The sequence below is a fragment of the Dipteris shenzhenensis genome, chromosome 9, assembly GCF_047967505.1.
Source record: "Dipteris shenzhenensis isolate YYH24624 ecotype China chromosome 9, Dip_SZ_1.0, whole genome shotgun sequence".
Taxonomy (NCBI): domain Eukaryota; kingdom Viridiplantae; phylum Streptophyta; class Polypodiopsida; order Gleicheniales; family Dipteridaceae; genus Dipteris; species Dipteris shenzhenensis.
The window spans coordinates 31036253-31060355 of NC_141604.1; the positions used below are offsets into that span (position 1 = coordinate 31036253).

At 42.8% G+C, this 24103-nt stretch overlaps 1 protein-coding gene across 3 annotated transcripts in view; it reads right to left on the reverse strand.

The window, feature by feature from the left end:
• The window catches only part of DNMT2 (DNA methyltransferase-2), a 79213-nt gene that overhangs the window by 42279 nt on the left and 12831 nt on the right, over positions 1–24103 (reverse strand). For 2 of the 3 annotated variants that reach the window (XM_087379009.1, XM_087379008.1), the window contains exons 3-6: positions 22678–22771; positions 13898–14016; positions 13676–13798; positions 13148–13571 (exon numbers count right to left, since the gene is read on the reverse strand). In XM_087379009.1, coding sequence (XP_087235135.1) covers positions 13148–13571; positions 13676–13798; positions 13898–14016; positions 22678–22771 — 760 coding nt within the window. Of the gene's footprint in view, positions 1–13147; positions 13572–13675; positions 13799–13897; positions 14024–22677; positions 22772–24103 lie in introns of those variants that run through there. The other variant, XM_087379010.1, reaches the window with a different exon arrangement.

Below are 24103 nucleotides of genomic sequence, written 5' to 3' on the forward strand. Positions count from 1 at the left end.
TTCTCCTTACTGTTCCCCTGTGTTGCTTGTGCAAAAGAAGGATGGCAGTTGGAGAATATGTATTGATTATAGGGCTTTGAATAAAGTCACAATTAAGAACCGTTTTCCAATTCCACGCATTGATGACATATTGGATCGGTTAGAAGGTTCCTCAAAGTTCAGTCATATTGACCTTAAAAGTGGATACCATCAGATAAGGATACGGCCCAAAGATGTCTACAAGACTGCCTTCCGCACTTCATTTGGCTTATATGAGTTCCTTGTGATGCCTTTTGGTTTGACTAATGCACCTGCCACTTTCAATAGAATGATGGACAAAATTTTTAGAGCACATAGAAAGTTTGTGGGACTTTCTTTGATGACATTATTGTGTTCTCTAAAAATGAGCAGGAGCACAGAAAACACCTCACTATTGTGTTTCAAGAGTTGAAAAGACACGAGCTGTTAATAAACACTAAGAAAAGTGAGTTCTTTATGCATGAGATTCATTTTCTCGGTCATATAGTGTCAAAGGATGGAGTCAAGATGGATCCTGCAAAAGTTGAGGCCATAAGGAGTTGGCCAATTCTGAAAATTCTGCATGAAGTCAGAAGCTTCCTTGGGTTGTGTTCATACTATCGAAGGTTTATAAAGTACTTCCTAAAAATTGCTTCTCCCTTGCATGCTTTACAGAAGAAAGTTGTACCGTTTCGGTGGGGACCAAAGGAAAATGCAACTTTTGAAGAGCTGAAGCCAAAGTTGTGTTATAAACCCGTTATTATCTTGCTAGATCTTGCAAAACCCTTTGCTGTAACTTGTGATGCATGTGGGAACAGCATAGGAGGCACTTTGATGCAGGATGGCAGCGTGGTTGCATATGAGAGGAGAGTTCTCAAAGATGCTGAATTATGCTTGCACACATACGAGAAGGAAATGTTAGCAGTGACACATGCTTTGACCACATGGAAACATTACCTTCTTGGAGCTGATTTTTATGTGCAGACAGATCATTAGTCACTTAGATATTTTCTCACGCAAAGAAAATTATCTGAAAAGCACATGAGATGGGCTAACTTCCTCTCAATGTTTCATTTTCAAATTGTACATGTGCCAGGTAACAAAAATGTCGTGGCTGATGCACTTTCCAAGAAACCACAGCCTAAAGCGGTCTCCAAGAAACCCAATGTTTCAGCAATGAGCATTGCGTACAACAATGTGTTAGATGTGATGAAAGATCAGTATGTTAATGATGCTGATTTTTCAACAATTTATGATCAACTTTCTGATGGTCAAAGGCATGATCACTATATGTTGAAAGAGGGTTTCATTGTGATGCATGGACGCATATGGATGTAAGTACCCTCACCTATACAAGGGAGGTTCATTTGAAGTAATAACTCTGCTCGCCACACACACTCCATGTACCTCCCCCCCCCTCTCTCTCTCTCTCTCTCTCACACACACACAAACACACACACACACGCACCCGCACACAGGCGGTGCACTTTTCCCATTGCTGACTTTTAGGGATTTGATTTCTGTATGAGACAAATGACGACAATTGTATCCCTTCCTGCTGACAGCGCAAGCAAACAGGAATTGCGAGGTGATTGATATACACATCATTCAGCAATAAGGAATTGCGAGGTCGGGTGAGGGAGCGAATGCGCTCCCTCTAGATCGAGTTGCGCGGGCAATTTGCGATCACTGATCAGATGGGACACAAAGTCATAATGGAAAGTCATGCTCCTCCATATGCAAGACATGGGGGAATTACAGCAACAATTACAGCAATGGAGCAATACTTTTATTGGCCATCTTTGAGGAAAGATGTGGAAGAATATGTGAGAACATGCATGGTTTGTTAGAAAACAAAGTTTGACACGCAAAAGGCACCGGGGTTGCTACACCCTTTGCCGATTCCGAATAGACCATGGCAAAGCATAGCTATGGATTTTGTGTTTGATCTTCCACGTACTCCTACTGGACATGATGGATTGTGGACAATAATTTGCAGGTTTCGCAAACAAGCCCACTTTGTGCCAGTAAGAAAGAAAATTACAGCAGATCAAATGGCCAAATTGTTTCTGTAGCATGTCTTCAAGTATCATGGGATGCCTGAATCCATAATCAATGATATAGATCCAAGGATGACCAGCCTCTTTTGGAGAGGGTTGTTTTTAAATATGGGCACTACGCTGAATTTTTCGTCATCTTTTCACCCTCAGTCTAATGGACAATCGGAGCAGGAAAACTCTACCATCCTGGATATGTTTAAATGCTATGTCTCAAACCACAAAAGCAAATGGGAGTAATTTGCCTTTGCTGGAATGTGCTTACAATAATACGGTGCACACATCCACAGGCAAAGCATCTTTTGAAATGGTGGAAGGTGCCAAGAAGATACCTCCCATTTTGCATACAAAAGAAAAAATCTTCAAAGCTGATCGTTTTGTGGAGAGCCTTGAAGAGGCTAACAAGAAGATCAAATATGCCTTGCAAAGAAGTCAAGACAAGCAGAAAAGAGCAGCAGATAAGAACCGCAGGGAATTGGTATTCACAGAAGGTGATTGGGTTTTGCTGCATTTTCAGAAGGCTGTTGGAATACTGAAAAGAAAGAGTAGAGTGGACACAAACTCAGAATACTTGCTTATAGAATGAAGAAGAAAGAGGTCCTTAAGTAGGCACCTCATACAAGGTCACTGACATCACTGATGACCTCAAAGCTCCACAATCATCTCCTCAATCTGCTCCTAGATTCACTCAATCATCCTATGTGGCTTTTCCACCACCTAACTGTGCTTGTGGGCACCTAACTGTGCCTCTAGCACTCACACATAGAAACATAAGGTGTGCCTGAGGCATACACCTTGAGATATCCCAACAAACCCCCCCTCAAGGAAATGCCTCAGGCTATGTCAAGGATACATCTAGTCTCATAGTTTCTCATGCCATCTCATGGTGGTCAAGGATAAATCTATGGCTAGGTTCTCATGCTAGCAAGGGTTCCCTTGGGTGTAAGGTAAACAGAAAGGGATACAAACAGACCTTCCAATGGTTATCTCTCCTACATGTACATGCACACAATGTCTGTAGGAGGTACCATGGAACAAACATACACATGGCCTACATCATAAGGTGACCAGAGGTGTTTACAAAACACACAACACACAATAGTTTATTTTCATTCATTTTGGAGGACTATCCAGGCTGAGTACCTTGACATAAAAAGAGAGATCTGGATCATACATAGAGATGAGTTTAAAATGCATAATCTTCATGGGATGCCTCATCTTGTGGAGGCAAAATATCCATGTCAAGGCAAGGTCTTACCACATGGGCAGTGTCTAGTGCCTTATAAGATGGTACTATGATAGAACAAGTGGATCTGAAAGTCATATCCTTCAAGAGAACAATTATCTTGTCATCTCCATAGTTGTGTAGAGAAGCATATCTTAGGTATCTGAGCTTCATCTTTTTCTTGTACTTGGAGTCAAATAAAAGTGCCATGAGAGGGTAGATCTCTGTAGTTGCTTCCTTTTTGGCAACCATTGTTTTGGCAATCTTCAACAAGGAAGTCAGGTTGGCATTTTCATCCTTTGTAGCATAACAAGACATTGCTTTATGTTTTGGCTTTTCACATATTTTGCATAAGCAAGCCATGAGAGGCTCTAACCCAAGTATTGGGTAGTGTCTTCTCTCTTACAGGGCTTAAAGAACTGAAATACTTCCAAAGTATAGCCACTTGTTGTAGCAAATAGTAGTGACTAGTTTTCAAACAATGATGCTTCTTCTTACATGCTTCATAGAAGTGGATGAAATAAACATTTTCCAATCAAAACCAGGTCTAGCAAGTCAAAACAAAACTGAATCCACACTTGTACTGAAGTTATTGAAAGCTTCAAAAAACCAGAAATGCTAGAGTAGCATTTTATGTAGCATCATCTTCAAAACTTGTCCAAAACTGTCAAAAATGAAAAGCTGAACTTGGAGGGCTTGTAGCTCACTCTTCAAAGCAAGGAAAAGAGGGCTTTCTGAAGCAAAAGAAAGCTCATATACCAGAGAAGTTCCAGCACAGAGGTTGGACGAAATGGTGCGCACTTTTGCCCGGGAGAGTTACTACAGGCTGAAACTGAGTTTTGACGATTTCTCCCTCGTTACTGAACCAAATGACCTGAAAAATGGCTCAAAATCTTCGTCTTGAGGTCGCCCATCTACTCCTAAGAGGGCTCAGGCAATGGCAAAGTATGCAGGGAGTATTGAGCAACAGAAGAAATTCGCTGTTTGGAGAATGGCAGCCACCACAGACGTTTTTTCTTCAATTGCTTGCAGGTGGAAGTTCGCCCATACTAGAGGAGTTTCCAGCTCAGAGGGTTTGGGCAATGGCTATTTGTAGATGGAGAACCAAGCTCTCAAAGATTTTGGGAAGAAAGAGGAAAATGGAGAAGAAGAAGATGAAGAAGAAGATGATGATGTGGCAGAAATGGGCTCAAGGGGGATCAAATGGCTCTGATACCATGTTGGAATACTGAAAAGAAAGAGTAGAGTGGACACAAACTCAGAATACTTGCTTATAGAATGAAGAAGAAAGAGGTCCTTAAGTAGGCACCTCATACAAGGTCACTGACATCACTGATGACCTCAAAGCTCCACAATCATCTCCTCAATCTGCTCCTAGATTCACTCAATCATCCTATGTGGCTTTTCCACCACCTAACTGTGCTTGTGGGCACCTAACTGTGCCTCTAGCACTCACACATAGAAACATAAGGTGTGCCTGAGGCATACACCTTGAGATATCCCAACAAAGGCAAGGCTGAAAAATAAGAAAGGCAAGGAAAGGTTGTACACAAAGCTGAACATGCGTTACTATGGTCCTTTCTAGGTTTCTGAAAAGATAAACGAGGTAGCTTACATGCTGAAGTTGCCTCCGCATTCAAAGATACATAATGATTTTATTTTGGAGCTTTGGAAATATAAAGAAATACCGAAAGGGACACCACGGTGTTTGGGGCCAATCGGGTGCACTTGTCTATGTTTGTTGAGCAAGGGCATTCTAGCCTCCGTCCCTTTTTCAGTGGTTTTGTTTGTGAACAAATTGGTAAATGCCAAATGGTGATCATACAATGGTTAATGGTTGTGATATATGCTTTGTGAGCTGTAAATAGGTGTTGAAGTGATTAAAGGTTTAGTTCCACTACCCTCTGAGTGATTAGAGGCCGATTTCATTTTCTTTCATCGGGTTCGTTATTGGGTACTATGGACTCTATGGAAGTACCGTAACCATAGGGTCTTTGGTGATCTGCCACTAGTTAAGTATCACTTCTTTCAGCAATCGAAGAAGAATTGCCGAAGAGATACCTGATTATCATTATGAGATCTTTTGATGTTGTAGCTGCATGTTCGACTACTCTTTCTGATATAATGACAAATGGAACAAACTACCTCATTCAGGCTTCTTCAAGGAGGTGAAGCCTATACGAGAGAAGAGGACTGTGACTGGGAAGAAGAGGCCACAGCTCGGGGGGGGGGAGAGAGAGACAGAGAGAGAGAAGACTCGGCCACACCCTTGCCCAATGGTTTGGGGTTTGGGCCGAGTCTAGAAGAGAAGCGAGAGGAGGTGAGAGCGGCCGAAACTGCTACAAAGGGATGAGGAGAGGAGGCGGGAGATGGACAGGTAGTGAGAGTGACTACGGCACAAATAGAAGGCGGACAAAGAGGGGGCGAAGAAGAGGGAGGGAGGGGCTGAGTAAGAGGGGTACTTGGGTGCTCTGAGCCCCTGTCGCCATCCTCTGCGGTTCAAGAGCGAACTGCTAGGGCATCCTCCAATTGCTTCCCCTGCGATTGGATTCTACACAAAAAAGGAAGTGCGTGCGGGCGTGTGTGTGTGTGTACAAACATATGTAGTTCTGTATATATGTGTGCGCGTGCACGTGTGCGCACATTTTTTTTGTGAAATCTTTATTTGTTTATATTACAAGAAGCAGGTCTCAAAGAGCGAACTTGCTATTATAAAGTATCAGAAGATTCACTCGCCAAAATGCAGCAACATTACTATCTTGGTAGAGTCGATAAATGAGATGCTGCATTTTTTTCCCAAATCCCAGAGATCAAATGATCTACCAGATAAATTCCCATTATACAGTATCAAATGCTTTTGTAATATCCACTTGCAATAAGAGAACATCATGCTCAGTGTACGCTACATATTCAATCACTACATAGGCATTGCTAATATTATCCGTAATATGTTGATACGGAATGAACCCATACTGGGCAGGATGTAACCCCTCATACAAGAAATTTTTGATACAATTCAATATCGTCTTAGCAACTAGCCTATAGATGACACGCATGAGTGTAATGGGCCTCCAATCAGCAATAGACTGACATAAATGTTCTTGGGGGATAATCTAATCAGCCTTTCTTCCAACTAAGGGTCCTCTGTTATCACTCCTCAGCAAACTTGTATCCACTTGCTTGGTAATTTTTCTTTTACATTTCAATTTTAATAGCATGTTTTGCAAAAGTGGATGAAATTTTTCTTGCAGTTTCAGTTAGGTCATGGGTGCTAGGTCTAGCATTTGAGGGTGGACCCCCTTGCCTGGGGTTATGGGCATGGGCATGGGCATTAGTGACCCACAAGAGTGATGCCTTCTCTTTGAGAAAGGACACCACGACATCACACCCCACAAGAATAACCGTCTTTGGTATCAATCAAATGCACAGATTACAGACTGACTTAGCAACCATCCAAGAGAATGTTCTCTAGGCCTTGGGTGTGAGCCAAGTAACATGGAAAGAGACATGGAGATACAAGATAAGACAACAAGCAAAACAAGGGATGCGTCAATTTTACGAGCAAAAACCTATGAGCAGGTTTATCCGAGCGTGTTTTTCAAGAGATTTTTAAAAATGTTTTTCTTTAGGAAACATGGTTTTTACACTTTTATTTTCACTAGAACTAGATCCCTTTATCATAAAAATATACAGACTAGTCACTCATTCATTTTTACACAACATAATTTTCTTATTTAGAGACATCCCTTTGTACCCCTGTTATTACCTTAAAAAAGTGTTGATTCCTTTAAGAAACATTCCTCATAATCACTCTCAATGTAATAATACTATGCATATATAATTACTTATTAACACATTTATATCATATGGCAATATCTTTTTAGTGTTTTTATAGCATATTTATGGACATGTTTCTAAAGAAGTTTAAATTACTATAAATAAGTATTAACTTGGGCTTATATATCACTCTCATAAAATACATGTAATATTTAATACTATATATGGAAGATTTTCCAAAATATAACTTCATAGATGTGCTCAAATGGGGTGTTCCGATCAATTTGAGTGGTTGAATGACTACATTTGGACATTGGATATGAAAGTTATGTCACTGTTAAAAGTGCTGTCCAAGGTAGTTTCGCCAGCGAAACTACCTTGGGAGACTTGCTTCAAAGGGGTTTCGCTGGCGAAACTACCTGGATGGCTTGCTTCAATGAGTTTTCTTTGAAGAAATTCTTTCATGAAGATAGGTTGAGAGAGGGTTTTCAATGTCACCCCCTATTAAGTAAAAGTTGTAAGAAGGATCATAAGGGAATTTTCATAGAGAAGTCTACTCTACATGTGGGTTTCTTCAAAAGCCATCCCATTATGCTCTCACCATTCCTACAGATTCACCTAAAGATTTTTGTATAAAATAGGCATTGCTATAATACTTTGCATATTTCTAAGTGAAACTATGTTTTCTTCTGATCGATTTTTGCCATATTTATGCATAGTTGGAAGCTTTTTTTTTCCTTCGCTCGAACGCTCGGAAGATTTCGCTCAAAAAATGCTCGTCCCCCAAAACAAGCTCAAAACAGGATCTAGACTAGGTCAATGCCTAGGACTACCTGCTGGGACCCCGACGGTGAAGTTCTAACAACTTTGAAATTTTAGGGTTTTTGGGTGACACATGGCAAGTTGAGGTGGCAGCAACACCAACTGGACCAGCCACTTGGCCATAGGAAGGGGTAAAGTGGCAAGGAGGAGTTAGGCAAGTGTAGGAGGAGTGGGGCAAGAGTAAGCAGGGGTTGGGCAAGTGCAGGAGGAATGGGACAAGTGTAAGAGCTAAAAGGTGGGCTGATCTCAGATAGCTAGTTTGCAACTCCAACCAGTTTGTGTACAAGTAAATAGCTACTTTGCATCTACCTTGTTGAGTAGATAATTAATATGCTCTTCACACCTAACTAGTACACAAATCACTAACAGTACCCACATAAATATTTTCTCACTAGTATACATAAACTAAATATAAGATAGTAGATTAAGATAGCGCCAAGATGATAGGATAAGAAATGGGTTGTGGCATTTAAAGGAGATGTATTGGATGATGCACAGATGATTTTATGCTTATCCACTTTTGACAAATGTCCTTTTTGGTGAGACACAAGTATGGGCAGCCCAAAATGAAAATACCAACACCATCACCTCTATTGTAATTGAGCTTCCCTTTCTCTTTCCCCTACCTTGGAGCAACAGCAGCACTCTCTGTACACCATTACTCCACTCCAAGGCTTTCTCTCTCCTCCCTGCACGAGTTTCTCTCTCTCCAACCCCAAGCTTTCATCTATTCCAGCAAGAGGGGCTGCAATTGCACCAAGGGCTCCATAACCAAACGGAGCACAAGTACGAGGGTTTGAGTTTGATATTTGTTCATCTGAGATTCATTTCTGCATTGATTTCTTTCTCTTTCCTAGAGATCTAGAATGTGCAACTAATGTGGGATGAAGTTGTGATCATGCAGGCATCCTCTTTGCAGATCAAGGTGCCCAGGGAGTCACGTTTCCTATAGTTCCCATTGAGTCATTCCTTATATAAAGCTCAATTTCAGCATCCCTTGTTTTTCAGTTGTGTCTGAGTCCTCTCTATCTCTCAAGAGCTTAAGTCAAAGTTTGTAAGGTGCATTGCACCTTGGTCTTGTATCTCCATTTGAGCAATTAAAGAGCCTCGATAGGGGGGGGGGGGAGGGGGCGGGGAGGGGTGGCGTCTTGGCCTCTCAACTCAAGTGCAACATTGTATTTCTCTTATTGCTCTTTAAAGTTATCAAGAGAGCAAGCATTATCATTCACAAACTCCAATCCAACTTGTATCCATGTGCATTTGAGAGTTCTGTAAAAACAGTCTTTAAAACCCTTTATGTGAACTGTTGAAAAGCACAGAGTGGTTTCATCTGTTGTGATTTCCCAGCATGTTTCACCATATATAGTAATGTAGGTGAAATGGCGTCCCAATATTGCATTAAAAACTCCATGTTGAGACCATCCCAACCTGGGGATTTTCATTTGATTTCCATTTTCCATGATGAGAAGATAAAATTGGACTAACATGTCGCAGGAGTTCTTGCAGTGTTGAGCTTACATCATGTGACAAAGGAACAACATTCCCAAATTGTTTAGCAAAGTGAAAAACACATCCCTGAGCAAGCTGTGTTCTTGAATGAGTCCCATTACCATCCTCACTTTTAACCATGCAAATATTTTCACTTTGCCTCTTATCGTGCAAGCTTTTAAAAAAACCCTTGGAGGAGCAGCCCTTATTTGTGAAAGCCCTCTGCATTGCTCAGGTTTCCCATTTTTTAACCTAGGAAATATATATATATATATATAGCCTAATATAGACAAGTAGCCTCAATAAGAGATAATTCCCAAAGGTGCCTGATTTCTGTCAATTCCTGACACGTGCTCTTAGCCTTGACAACATCCTCCCGAAGAGTGTGCTTGTAATTTTTGCCATACTCATGGATGACATGCTGCATACGAGTAACAAAGGCAGTCCATGCAAATTCGATTTCTATGTGGCAGTGTACCCAAAGAGGAGCATGATTGCCATGTCTTTACATGCCTCATGCTGTAAATAACTGCTGTTTCTTATAATAAGCAGCCTTTTATCCGGCTGTCTATCATGCAAAGAATGTCATAAAAAGACATCTGTAACTAAAGTGGAGCATGATCCAAATGCAGGAAAGCATAACCAGCCCACAAATTATAAGTGAATGCATCATACTGATGCACATTAAGCATATACCAGCGATCTAGTTGGGCACGATAAGTTAACTGAACATTATGCTGAAGTATAGCCCAAGAGAAAGCCTATGTCTCTTTCCGAAGGTCAACAAGACCAAACTGGAGTAATAGTTGAGTCCATTGGAAACGCTCAGAGGCTAGCATATGAGTATGATCACATGTATTATTTGCTGCCTGCAAAGCATTATTGAAATCCCCACACAAAAATAATTGTGGGGCATCAGCATAGACCAACACAAACTCAAAGGAAAAGACATTGCATAACAATCCATGGACCTTCCCGGTCATTGAAAGCCACAGCAGGCTGCAAATCATGTTTCCCAAGAATTACAACTCCAAAAAATGCATGGTCACCAGCATACAAAATGTCATATCCTGCAAAATGCCTCGCCTAGCCTGCATAACGATGCTGATTATGCTCCTAAAAGGCCATTTTATTGGGCTAAAATCTCGACATAAGCCCATACAATCTTCCATTTTCGTAGATCACTAACCCCTCTACATTGTAAGTCAAACATTTAAAAAGCTTTGTGCTTGCGTTTTTGCTTCCACTTTCATTGCTTTTGAGGATTCAACAAGATACAACTAGAAATAACCACATGTTTGGTGCAAATGGTGCTAATAAATTCATATCATGGAGTTCCCACACTTTATTATCATATGCCAGCAATTCAGCTTCCAGCACTTTTTTGGGGTGACTGTTGTCGACATAATTTGATTTGAGAAATTGTTTCTTGGACATCTTATGAAATTCCTTCCATGTCACAGAAACTATAAACACTACATGTCAACCTCAGGTCCTCATCACGATCCAAGACCTGATCCTGACGTGACACCAAATCCCGTGGGCCAAGAAATAACAACTTTACCTTCCAGGAAAAGAGTACGAGTCGCTATCACTACAGCCCAAGTCAGAGTTCTCAGTTGTGGTATGCCCATGGATGATGCACCTGTCCATGGATGAGCCCTCCTAGCTAAGACTATTTTCCTAGGGGATTGCCAACCCTCAGCCAAAGTTTTTTTCCTTTGGCCCAGGCTGAAGTGGGTAATTGAGCATAACCATTACCAACAGAAGGGACTTTGACCTTTCTTTTATCCGTGACATTGGTGGCTGGTTTATTGATTTTATTTTTGAGCCTGGAGGTAGCAACTGCAAATAGACCCACCTAAGCTTATAAAAAGCACTGCCCCTTGCAACATTATTCAAAGTGATAGAACAGGATTCTGGCGTGGGGACATCCGTGTCCCATAAGATGCAAAAAATATTTGAATTCCCATGTTGTGCCAGGGTGGACGCACCACCTTACCAAACAAGGCTGAAGTTTTTGGCAAAAGCTTTCCAGATATTGAGCGAAATCTACAACCTCTACCCAAACCGGGCAATGATGCCTAATCAACTATGGATAATCTCGCGTGGGGGACGAAGGCAATATATGTGCCATCTACTGTCCATAATACAGAGGAAAATGCTCCAGAATTATTTGCTTATACTGTTCACCTGTCATAATTACTTCAAAGAACCCCCCTAGTTGCATAAAGCATCCTCCCAAAGGCCACATCAGTCAATGTGCCACCTCAACTGCGATAGGCATCCAATCTGGGAAAAATATAAAAACTTCATTTTTGGCATATTCCCTGATCGGATCCACAATCTCATCAACCTCCACCATAATGCCCACCGTAGGGGCAAGATCCTTCCTTGTGTCTTCAAAGCCCTCATGCACCACATCAAAAACCAACTGAGTCTCATGGGAGACATGAATAAGATCATCCTGACCCATTATATGCTTCTGCTATTTATTGTGTAAATCTCTTTTCTCTGCTGTAAGTCTTGTCCAGCTGGGAACCAGCCATCCTGTGATAGAAAGTCTTGATACCTGCTATACACAAAGCAAACTGCACGCAGTCTAAGAACTCCAATATGAAAGGAGGTATACACAGCAGGAACTATAAACAGCAGTACCAGATGAGCAGCACCCAAAATGCAGCGAACAGCAAGAAAACCCAACTCAAAAAAGAGAATAAAAAGGGGTCACTGTCAGGCGAAAATGAACAGAGAAACTGTCTACACCAAAACGATTCAAGAACTGAAAGGACAGCCCATCCAACATACACACAGACCCACAGACAAACACCCCTAGTGGACAGAGGAAAAAAGAAAGAAGAGAAGGCAATAAAAAGGGAGAAGAGCAGCATGAAGGGATCTGCAAGACACATAGAAAGGAGTAGCTGAAGAGGAGATGTTCGCAACCAGAAAAGAGCCCCATGAATGGGCTGCATGCAGACCAACAAAAGCCTGCAGACGGTCAAAAGCAGGTCGGTGCAGGAAAAAGAAACCCCGGAAGGGCTCACATCACAGAGAGGGCGCACCCTGCAGCAAACACTTGGTCTCCTCTAGCTCTCTCCTGTGCGCGCACACAATTTTTTTTCTAATGAGACATTTCATTCAGAAAAATGTACATTCATAGCTGATCAAAGCGGATCAGCTACTACTCAAAACTAGAAGCAGTAATAAAAGACTTCTGACTGGGCCCGAGGGAAGGTCTCCATGGGAATGAGCATCCTGAAGAGACCGATACAAAGAAGATCGGAAATAGGGAAAGACATCCATTACAGAGTGCTCATACCATTGAATGGTACGAGCACGATACCACCACCGGAGAGCCCAATGGTGACAGTAGGAGAAGAAGTGATCATAGTCCGGCATAGCAGCATGCTTGCCAAACAACCAAAACTACTTGCCAAACGCAATCTTGGGAAAACGAGCACGAAGACCCATCATCAATCTGAAACTCAATACAGTTTTGCATACATAGGCTGGTTGTATAAGAAACTATCTGCATAACCAGCATTTCTAAAACCCAGAACAGATTGGTATGCCTATATAGAGGATCGTATGAAACCTGCAACTTTCATGCTTAAGGAAAACTAGCAGATGCTCAACAAAGCTAGCATATGTAGAACAAGAATTGTGAGCTTAACATATCAACCATTAGCAGAAGATGTCCTAAGTGCCTTTAAACATATTTAAGCTACAGTAAAGCATGAGAGCACCCAAGAGACAGAATCAGGCAGGGAAAGTATACCAAACGCATCTCCCCATCGGTCTATCAAAGAGTCAGGAACCTTATAACAGGACCACGTGTCATTTTCTTCCTTTCTCAACTTTTGTTCTTTGCTTCCTATGGGTGCAGAGCAAAATTCTGTATGATCACAGTTATCGGATTTCATATTATGCTCTTCAACTGAATCACATGCACAAACTGTGATCACATCTTTTTTCACAATCTGGTCAAATTCCAAATAGTTAGAGATAGGTTTGCAAGAGACTTTTGAGTCTAATTCTGGTTCATGAGAATTTGAGTACTGATGCAAATGCTCTGCATTAACTTCATATGGCTCCGCCTTTGCCCCCATTGTTTCTGAAAAAGATGATGCTACAGGGCCTCGCTTGCAGAGTAGTCGTCTGTTTGACAGAGGGTATACAAAACAATCTGGAAGTTTTTTTGCCTGCAAATCCATATGAAAAGTTTCCCAATTGAAGCCCTTCACACACCTCAAGAAAAAATACTGCCCTCCATTTCATCATTTAAACCTGCTTTAAAATTGCTTACCAAGCAAAAATAACGAGGCCGAGAATAAGGGATGCCAAACTGAAGGGGAGTCAAAATGAACTCCTTGATTAGAAAGCCTGTCTCTTCCAAAGTTTTAACAAGCCGCTCATGAGTGACAGAGCACTACACCAAAAACCAGTAAAACAGAATTACAGATTGACATAAAGCAGAAACACATCATCAAAATTAAAGATGACTTTCATGATCTGCTGAGTTAATCACCTCGAAGCCTACAACATTTTCCACAAACAGATGTGTTGGAGGCTTCAACATGAAAGAAAGTACATCCAGTAACTTCAAGAAAGAAAGAGCCCTTGCATCTTCTGCATCTTTCTGCAAACCTGACACCTTCAAAGAAGAGCAAAAGTTAGTGACAGATCAAAAGTTAGGCCCCTGCATATATATGCGAGTATAACTATGGAAATATTTGTCAACCAAGATTCAAAGAACATTATTGAGATATTGTAACCCTATAATAAATAATGAAGGTATGGGATACTTCTACTCTCCCCTTGCTGGATTGGTGGTTTGATCATGAGACTCCATGTTACTCCTCCTTTTCATTTGCAGATCTTTCTGCCAAGAAGGTATATCACTTCTTGCTTCCACGGCCTTGGATTCAGGACCATGAAAATCACTTTTGGCATCTGAATAAGTCCCTTTGTTGGTGGAGAACTTCTCTTTGGCGCATATGGAGCAGCAAACTCCCTTTCAAGCAAAGAGTCTTCCTATGGTGCTCTTTGGTTGGGCTTTATACGTAGGATCTTTCTTGGCCACCAGGCGCATTGCTTCCTCAACTTGCCCCACTTGCTCTCATGCGCGAGAGACAGTCTTGCATCTGTCTTGGACCTGTCCTCTTGCACGGCTCTCTTTCTCAGATTGATGACAAGCTTCGAGCTCATTTTCCATCCAATTCCTTTCGGAAGCAGTTTTGGTTGTTTGGAACACACACACACACACACACACACTTCCATTTAACCTCCCTCTTATTTATCCCCCCTTTTTGCCCACTCCAAACCATTCCCCCCTTTTTAGTTTTGGATTTTAAAATATTTTTTAGACAAAATAATTGCCCAAACTTTATCACCCCCTCACTATAAGTTGATAGTGATATATGAATTTCTGACGTTTCAATTCCTTGCAGGATTTTTTAAATCCAATAGTAAGCTGAGTTCGTAACAGTAACTGAATGAGCATTCATAGCTGTCCCAGGAATGGAACAGCTACTACTCAGACTAAAAGAACCATCAAGTATGAAATGCCATCTATTTGACTTGAATGCTTGGGTTTGTGCACAGTTTCAGTTTGTGTGCTTCAACACCCTCATCTATGTACATAGTTAGCATCAGTTTGGGTCCTTGGTCAGCCTCGGCAATGTGCACGGTTAATAACAGTTAGTCACTCAGTTAGCATTAGTTTGAGCACAATTGGCACCAGTTAGCATAATTGGATTGTGAGGGAAAGAGAGAGGGAGTGGAACAATGGAGACAGAGAGAGAGAGACACACAAGGAAGTGTGGGTGTGTGAAATGTGTTGAGCCACACCACAAACTCAAGAGTTTTATTAGGATTAGGGATTCACCCTATGACTGTCTTACGACAGTCATAGGGGTCATAACTTTTAAAGGGAGGCAATGTGCCTTTACCCCAACAACCTCCCACCTAAAGGCCAATGTGCCTAAAGGGGAGAAAAGAATAAAAATACAGCAATATACAGTTACTGTATACAAGACCATAAAATAAGAATGGTCTCATCCTGATCCCATGATGTGGCGACAATGTGCAAACCGCTCTGTAGGCAAGCTCTTAGTGAGCAAATCTGCAGGATTATCATCAGTATGCACCTTCACAAGCTCAAGCCGCTTGTCTTCCAGTACCTCCCTAATGAAATGGTATTTCACATCTATGTGCTTGGTCTTCTGATGAAAGACCGGATTCTTTGCCAACATGATAGCACTCTGACTATCACAATGCAAAACTGGCATATCTCCTGTAATGCCCAAATCTCCCACCAGCCGAGTAAGTTATATTGCTTCCTTGCAAGCCTCAGTGGCTGCAACATATTCAGCTTCAGTGGTTGACAGTGCAATGCATTTCTGCAACCGAGACACCCATGATATAGCACCTCCTGCAAATGTGAAAAGATAACCGGTAGTAGACTTCCGGTTATCTGCATTCCCTGCATAGTCTGAATCTGTAAAACCATGCACCAATGCATCCTGCCTACCATAGCATATGCACAAGTCTTTGGTACCCTTGAGATACCTCAAGACGCCTTTCACTGCTTCCCAGTGCCGCTTGCCTGGATTTGCCATATACCTGCTGATGACTCCCACCGCAAAAGCAATATCCGGACGAGTGGCAACCATGGCATACATCAAAGAACCAACTGCAGATGCATACGGAACCTTGGCCATTTCAGCCTTATCATCATCTGATCTGGGACTGTCCTTACTGCTGAGTTTTAAATGTGGAGGCAACGGGGTACTAATAGACTTCCCCCCCTCCATTTTAAACCTCTGCAGTACTTTGTCAATGTACTCCTTCTGTGACAGAAACAAAAGTCCCTTGGACCTGTCACGAATAATCCGCATACCAAGAATGTGATTTGCATCACCCAAGTCTTTCATGTCAAAAGACTTATGCAGTTGTTTCTTCAAAGCACTAATCTCCTGCTGAGATTTGCTGGCAATCAGCATGTCATCCACATATAGAATGAGTAGCATCAAACTGCCATCCTTTGCCCGTTTGGTGTACAAGCAGTGATCAGTCTCACACCTATGATACCCTTGGGACTGCATGAAGGCATCAAACTTCTTGTACCATTCTCTTGGCGCCTGCTTGAGTCCATACAAGCTCCTCTTGAGCTTACACACAAGCTGCTCTTTCCCTTTAACAACATATCCCTCTGGCTGACTCATATAGATCTCATCATGGAGATCTCCGTGAAGAAAAGCAGTCTTCACATCCATCTGACATAAATCCATGTCCTCATGAGCAACAAGAGCTAACACTGCTCTCAAAGTAGTCATCTTGACTACAGGGGAAAAGATCTCATCAAAGTCAATGCCCTTCTCCTGCTTAAATCCCTTGGCAACCAATCTGGCCTTATACCTCAGTAAAGCATTTGAATCCACTTTGACTTTGTAAACCCACTTGCACGGCAAAACCTTTCTGCCTGCATGTAGCTGCACCAAGTCCCATGTATCATTTTGAAGTAGGGAGTCCATTTCTGACTGCATGGCTTGCTCCCACTTCTTTTTCTCTGTTCTTCCCATAGCTTCCTTGAAGCTGGAAGGCTCACCACAATCTGTCAGCATGATAAAATCAGCCACATTATTGGCTCCTGGAACAAACCTGTCAGGAGGTCGTTGTACACGGGTGCTCCTCCTAACAAAATGTTCCGGATTAGGCTGCTGTCTAGCCTGTTCGTCATGCATGACGGGTGGCTGTACCACCATATTTGGCTGTTCTACAGCGCCATTTGCTGGCATATCCAGTGGTGCATCATTGGCGAAATTGTCTGGCTGATTTTCAGCCTGTATACCCTCTTGAACAGGGTTATCTACAGCAGCCTGCTGCTGCATATTAATGGGCATTCTTTGCTGTCCGACATCATCATAAACAACCCTCCTGTATTCCACAGGTTGCACGGGTTCTTTGTGTACACAATCCTCTTTAAAGATGACGTCATTGCTGCGTATAATCTTCCGTTTGACAGGATCCCATAACCTGAACCCCATTTCACCTTCGTCACCGTAACCCATGAAGATGCATTTGAAAGACTTTGGCTCCAGTTTGGTGCGCAGTTCTTTGCGTACATGAGCAAAGCACTCGCAGCCAAACACACGTAAGTGCTTATATGAAGGTGGCTTGCCAGACCACACCTCCTCTGGCACTTTCAACTCCAAAACATACATCGAACTTTCTCCTGAATAGTTCGATTCATCCGCTCACTCACACCATTTTGAGATGCATTATGAGGGGCTGTGAGTTCCTGTTTAATGCCCTTAGCTTCGCAAAACTGTACAAAAGCATGTGACACATACTCACCCCCATTATCGGATCTGAGGCATTTCAGCCTGCGTCCTGTCCGATTCTCAACCTGAGCGACAAACTTCTTGAAAGCATCTAAGGCATCGCTCTTATGCTTCAAGAAATAGACCCACACTTTGCGTGTGGCATCATCAATAAAAGTAATGAAATACTTTGCACCCCCTAGTGATAGCTGTGGCATCTCACACAAATCAGTGTGCACTAGATCAAGCGGTGCTCCAGCTCCTCCCACTCATCATCTGCCATCCCTGATGGCTTGACACCCTTCACCCTTATGGGCTTAGAAATCTTCTTTAGCAGAAGTACATTCAAACATTGTTCTGCCCATAATGCATAATTGTGTGCCCCTTCCAATTTATTTATGTTCAGTATTGAAGATTCACTTCCCCCTAATGCCATATCAGATAAGGAAAGTGCCTGACTCCCTATAAGTCAAAAAATAACTAAATAAAATTCTGATTTCTCAGAAAACCTGCTCTATCAAGAGCCAGGAGCACTCACAATAGTGCTGTTTTTTATTGTCAAAAAATCTGCAGCAAAACAGAAAATTTTCCCTCCAGTCACTGTACCTTCTGACACACTGTACCGTGCTCAAATAGGCATAAAACAGTAACTTCAGAATGCTGCAGCTGTTCCACAAGTGCTTTATCAGTGCATCATCATCTGACGAAGCACAAAACACTGCTGTCCTTGACACTTCTCCCACCTCAGATGAGGTATTGCACTGATTTTATATGCATAAACCGCTTGTCATACACTGTTTTGTCCACTGAAAAAGGCTCCAAACACCTCAGCCTGTCACAAACCTGCAACAAAGTATGGGACAAATCCCAAGCAATCACCCTTCTGCCAAGGGGATAAAAGGCATCTGAAGGTCTCAAACAGTAATTCAAGTGCTCACAAGCAAAATCTGGGCAAAAGCCCCTTGATTTGACACCTGTACCAAGTGAAAAACACCTCAACACTGAGGTAGCATACAAAAAAAAACAGCGCTCTCCTGGCACTCACCTGACAAAGTAATGCATAAATTGCCTGTGTGCACAATGGCAACACAGATCCCAACGTACAAACACCGAAAAAGAAAATCTTTTGAGCACTGTCAACGATGGACAGTTAGGGACCGAGTAAACTCGATGCGCCCTGGCCAAGCGTGGCTCAACTGAGATTTTCAAAGTGTCGTACACAGAATGTGACCTGCAAGAAATGTCACCGAGTACACTGCGGAAACAAGACCAATGTGGGCACCCTGGCTCCACACTGCCTCAAGGCATACACTGCCAGGCAAAAGCCCTATGAAATTGTCACCCAAAAAACTGAGATTTTCACTAAGCAAAAGCACAAAAGCCCTCTGCAAAATCAAGGCATCTGACCTTCCCGAAACAAAATAAATGTGCAACCACCACACACTGTGGCACTAGTCACCTCAAGCACGAGGGACACGAGTGTACTTGCTATACCTCAAACACACAGTTGTAGAACTGAAAATTTCCGGGAATGCAGAGCAAAGTGCTCTCTCTTTTCCTTCTTCCCCCAAAAGAAAATTTGTGCCTGCTGTACCTTCTGTACCTACGCAGGATACCTACTGTACCCTGTACCTACGAGGGCACGGATCCCCAAAAAAAAGATTTCGACCTGTACCTGCTTGTTGCGGTGTCCGTACGGCCACGTCCGTACACCTGGTACGGTACGGCTGCCTGTACGGCTTCCGTACAGCCGGTACGGACGGCCGTACCTATCGCGGCTGCTGCCTTGCAGCCGGTCAACGGGCTGCACGTGGCCAGTGCTGCGCGCTGCGTGCGCTGGCTGCGGCCGCCGGTGCTGTGCGGTGCGCAGCTAGCAGCAGCTAGCTGCTGCTGCTGCTGTGGCTGCGTGCGTGCCTGCTGCGCGCGGCGGGTTGCGCACCTGCTGCGGGTGGCGGCGCCCTGCTTGCTGCTGCCGCGCCCTGCTCGCACACCGCTGCCAGAGGGCACGAGGCCCGAGGGGAGAGGAAGGGGTAGAGGGAGGGGTAGACCGAAATGAGAGGGAGAGGTAGAGGCTCTGATACCACTTGTGAGGGAAAGAGAGAGGGAGTGGAACAATGGAGACAGAGAGAGAGAGAGACACAAGGAAGTGTGGGTGTGTGAAATGTGTTGAGCCACACCACAAACTCAAGAGTTTTATTAGGATTAGGGATTCACCCTATGACTGTCTTAATCATAGGGGTCATAACTTTTAAAGGGAGGCAATGTGCCTTTACCCCAACATGGATAGCATCTATGATCTGCACAGTTGTTTATCAGAGCCACAATGCTCAGTTATGAGCACAAATAGCATCAGTAAGGAATGGTTAGTTAGTAGCAGCCTATATGCATTGTTTGCATCTGTTAGCATGCTCAGCTTGTGTTAGTTAGCATGCCAATAATATCACTTAGCATGCTCAGTCTACGTCTGTTCGCATGGCCAGTTACATCAGTTAGCATGCTCAGTAAGCATCAACTAGATGCTGGTCTGCATCAATTAGCGTACTCAGTTTGCATAGTTAGCATGCTCAGTTAGTATCAGCTAGCATGCCTAGTGGCAAGAGCTTATATGCTTCACAACATCAATTACCGTCCTTGCTAGCATTATACTATCTGCCAAATTATCATGTTCAGTTTACATGCACCCAGTTTGCAGTACATTGAAGTTTTGTTGTCAAGCTCTCCATTCAGTACAACATCAGAGAGTGCCTAATCTTGCATTGAGTTTCCCTTGAGTTGAATTCTTTACTTTGCAATAGTAGGATGGTAATCAATAGTGTAAGGACTTACTATTACTTTATTTCCCGAAAAGAAAAGAGCCTTCTATTTGAAAAATGAGTAAATGATACAGATCAGTGATACATGGGAGATTTGACATCAAAAGGGGGCTAGCTGGCTGCTATGCAACATGGGGACCGATATCATGCAACATGCCTAAAATGTCCTAGGAACCATTGCCGAGAACCAAGGTGGGGGAGCTATACAACCAGCGTAGTCCTCGATCCATGAGAGTGTTACAAATGCTTGTAGGCCATGCCTTGCAAAAAGGCTCCTGCTTTTCTGCTCTCTTCCTAGATCCCTCTGTGACCTGCTCCCAATCAACCTGCAGGGGTGTGGATGATATCACGCCATATGTTGATGAGGTTGAGGGAAGAAGGGCCCCATATTGGCACCTACATATAGCGTTCATTTCTATCATTTAAAATGGTTCCAACAATGCCTTGGAGCATGTTTAATTTCAAGTCGTATTGTGCTAAATTCTGTTACACACAAGAGCATGCTTAGGCATTTGAGTCTGCATTTCTCGTTTCAAGTTTTGTTGAGTTTGTCTAATTAAACAAGGCAACACTTTGAAACCATGGGGCAATTAGAATATGTCAACACGTTGTAACATCTTAATTGTACCTTGGATGCATTTTCAAAGGACCCCCTGTTCAGCATGTAGCCGACCAGGGAACATGCTTCACTCACTCAATTAAAGAGTCTGTTCTAAGGCTCATTTCGAGCATGTGCATACGAAAACCCTGCTCTTTGACTCGCTGGTCAGACTAGTGGCACTATACGCCCGGGGGGGGATCTCATGGGGACCGATAGGGCAGTTTTGAGAGACTACAAGTTATGAGACTTTCACAATGCACATGCAATCCGTGGGAAGGGGTGCATTCCACACGATATCATACTTGCAAAGTTCACAGCACGACTCCTACACATGTTTCGCATTCTCACTTATCTGGATATGGTCAAAGCTTCAACCTACTTAACCTAACCTTGATTAGGTTAACCAAACTCCTCCCTTGGAAATAAAACCATGAAGGCACCTAAAGATGGATGCAAGATCTGGTAGACAGTCATACCTGATGGAAACCCTACGTTTCATCTTCTATGGTGCTCACTAAATCTGATGGACCACCGTCCGATAGAAAATTAGCTTAGCAGCCTCTTCCATTTTTTCAAATCTGCCCATCTTGCTACTCATAGGCATAGTTTTTAATGACTTGTCTGAAAGTAATTCCTAGGATTCACTATAGGTGAGGAGGACCACCCTCAAATGTTGATAATTCTACAGCAATTGTATACGAAACTAGATGAAATACTATGTATTTAATTGACATCGATAGTAGAAACAATTGTTCAGACGTTATATTAGGACAGTGCCTATCAAAATCTACAGAAACAATGTCAATGGTTTGAGAAGCTGTTGTTTCCGCAACAAAATTTAAAAAAATCAATGATAGACCAGTTGGAAAACCACCTGCACTTCACACATGCTCAAAGAATGGCAACCAGTAAGCCACAAATGACTTTGCAAACACTAAACTAATTTGATGTAAATAAGTCGTGTAAACTTCAATTGTAACTTGCATGTAGCTCATTTTTTAGCATAAAAGATTACATTAACATGGATACACACACAATAATGTTTTTACTGAAGAGCACCATCAATTGTTCTCTAGAGACAAAGCTATATTTAACGCAATTACATTTGCACAAATACTATCACCCTGCCAGAAAAACAATTGATTCACAAAGGAAGCAGCAAGACCAGGGATGCATTTTGAGAAAGGTTTCCCTTTGTTTCTTAGCGGCTGCAACATTTGGGATGATCTTCTAGAATTTAAGTACTGTACTGCACCAAAATGATCATCCAAAGCCCAAAAAACAAAGATGGCATGCTCTAAAGAAGGCAGAGCCACCTAAAGACCAACTTATAGTGGGCTAGCCTTTGGAACCAGTCCACTATAAGAAATTTAATGTTTTTCATCTTCCATGACTATGCTTTAAAGTCATAGAGCCTATCCTGATGCCTGGTCTTATATTAATAGCAGGGCAGTTCATAGAACATTTAAGGAACTGTCCCTCAAGCTAGCTCAATCATTTCTTATGCTCCCTTGTATAAATTTTCTAGAATTAGAAATTTTATAATCGAAACACACTTTCATGTGCATACCTTGACGGGTGTATGGCTGACATGGAGGAGACAAAAACCAGGCATCCGCGTTATAGCTGTCAAGTTCCTGTGCTGTAAGATGCTGAATATTCCCCTGTTTCAGGCGAAGGTAACACTTTAAGCTTTACATCCATTCTCCAAATGTCAAGTTCTAAGACTGCACACTCATAAAAGAGCATTTTTCAAGCAGGATACAAAAGTGATAAAATGAATAAAAATGTATTCATCTATGCAGCAGAACTCCTTAATATGTGCTACCATGTTTTATTTCCCATGAGGTGAATCTTATGTTCTCCCTTTTATCTTTGTCTTTTTTTTTTTTTTTTTTGTTGTTCTTCCTGTTTTGGGGGGATGAAGAGACAAATAAAGAAAAATGGAAATCAAAGTAGTCACAAGGGACCAATCATCATCTATGGGACAGCCTGAAAAGTACAAGCATTATGTACTTGTTGTATCTCTCAGCAGCCAATCTATTTAGTCTTGTAGAAAAAATATTCCTTTCCACAAAGAGGGAAAGAAGAGGGAGGGAAATAGAGGTAGCCAACAGTTATCCCCCTATTTGTGCTCCCTTTGGGCTTCAGGTCCAAGTCCAACACCCCCCCGAACCGACTTACCCCATAGGGGCTCTCTCTCCACAGACCGTGACTTTTCTCCACAGAGTTTGGGCCCTACCTCAGTGGAGACTACCGAGAATGGCATTGGAGTCATCCCGACGACTGGCAGAGAGAGGTTTTGATACAGCATGGTATGCACAGGTGTTGACATGGTTTGATAGCCACGTTATCCAGATGGATAGGCTCCCCCCCTTTTAGTGCAGCATGGATGCACCACCGGAGCTCATTCCACATGATGAGATTAACCGTACCATACGGTTAGACCGTCTCTCGGGCTTGGGGGGGGGGGGGATCAGGAGTTCCCCATCAAGACCCAGTTCTATCATGACGACTTTCTGAGGATATCAGAGCATGGTCTCATCATCAAGCCCCACTTCCCTTGCCTTTGGAGGTGACACTTCTGAACTTGCAGCCCCAGAAAGGGGGTTCGATCAGTGCAGTGGGCTCCCACACACGCCCAGCGTGGAGTTTCCAATTCACTTCCACAAGGGTGGACAAGTGGACTCCAGCAATGTTTGATGCCATGCTGGGCGATCAATTATCGTGCATGATGGACGAGTGGAAGGGTCCGCATGGTCTGGACCTATGGCTAGAGCCCATGGTGCAGAAGTTAACTTTCAGCTGGGCTTTGCGCTAGAGAAGTTGGTCTGTGGCCTAGCAGTAGGAGTGATCAGACTGCCACCCGAGGCAAAGCTTGATCAGGCGCACTAATGGCCACTCCTAAAGTGTATTGAGATGTTTGGGGTGGACATCTTCTTTATGGTGCACTTGGACACGGAAGGTAGGCGGGGAGCCGATCGCCACTCTGGTAC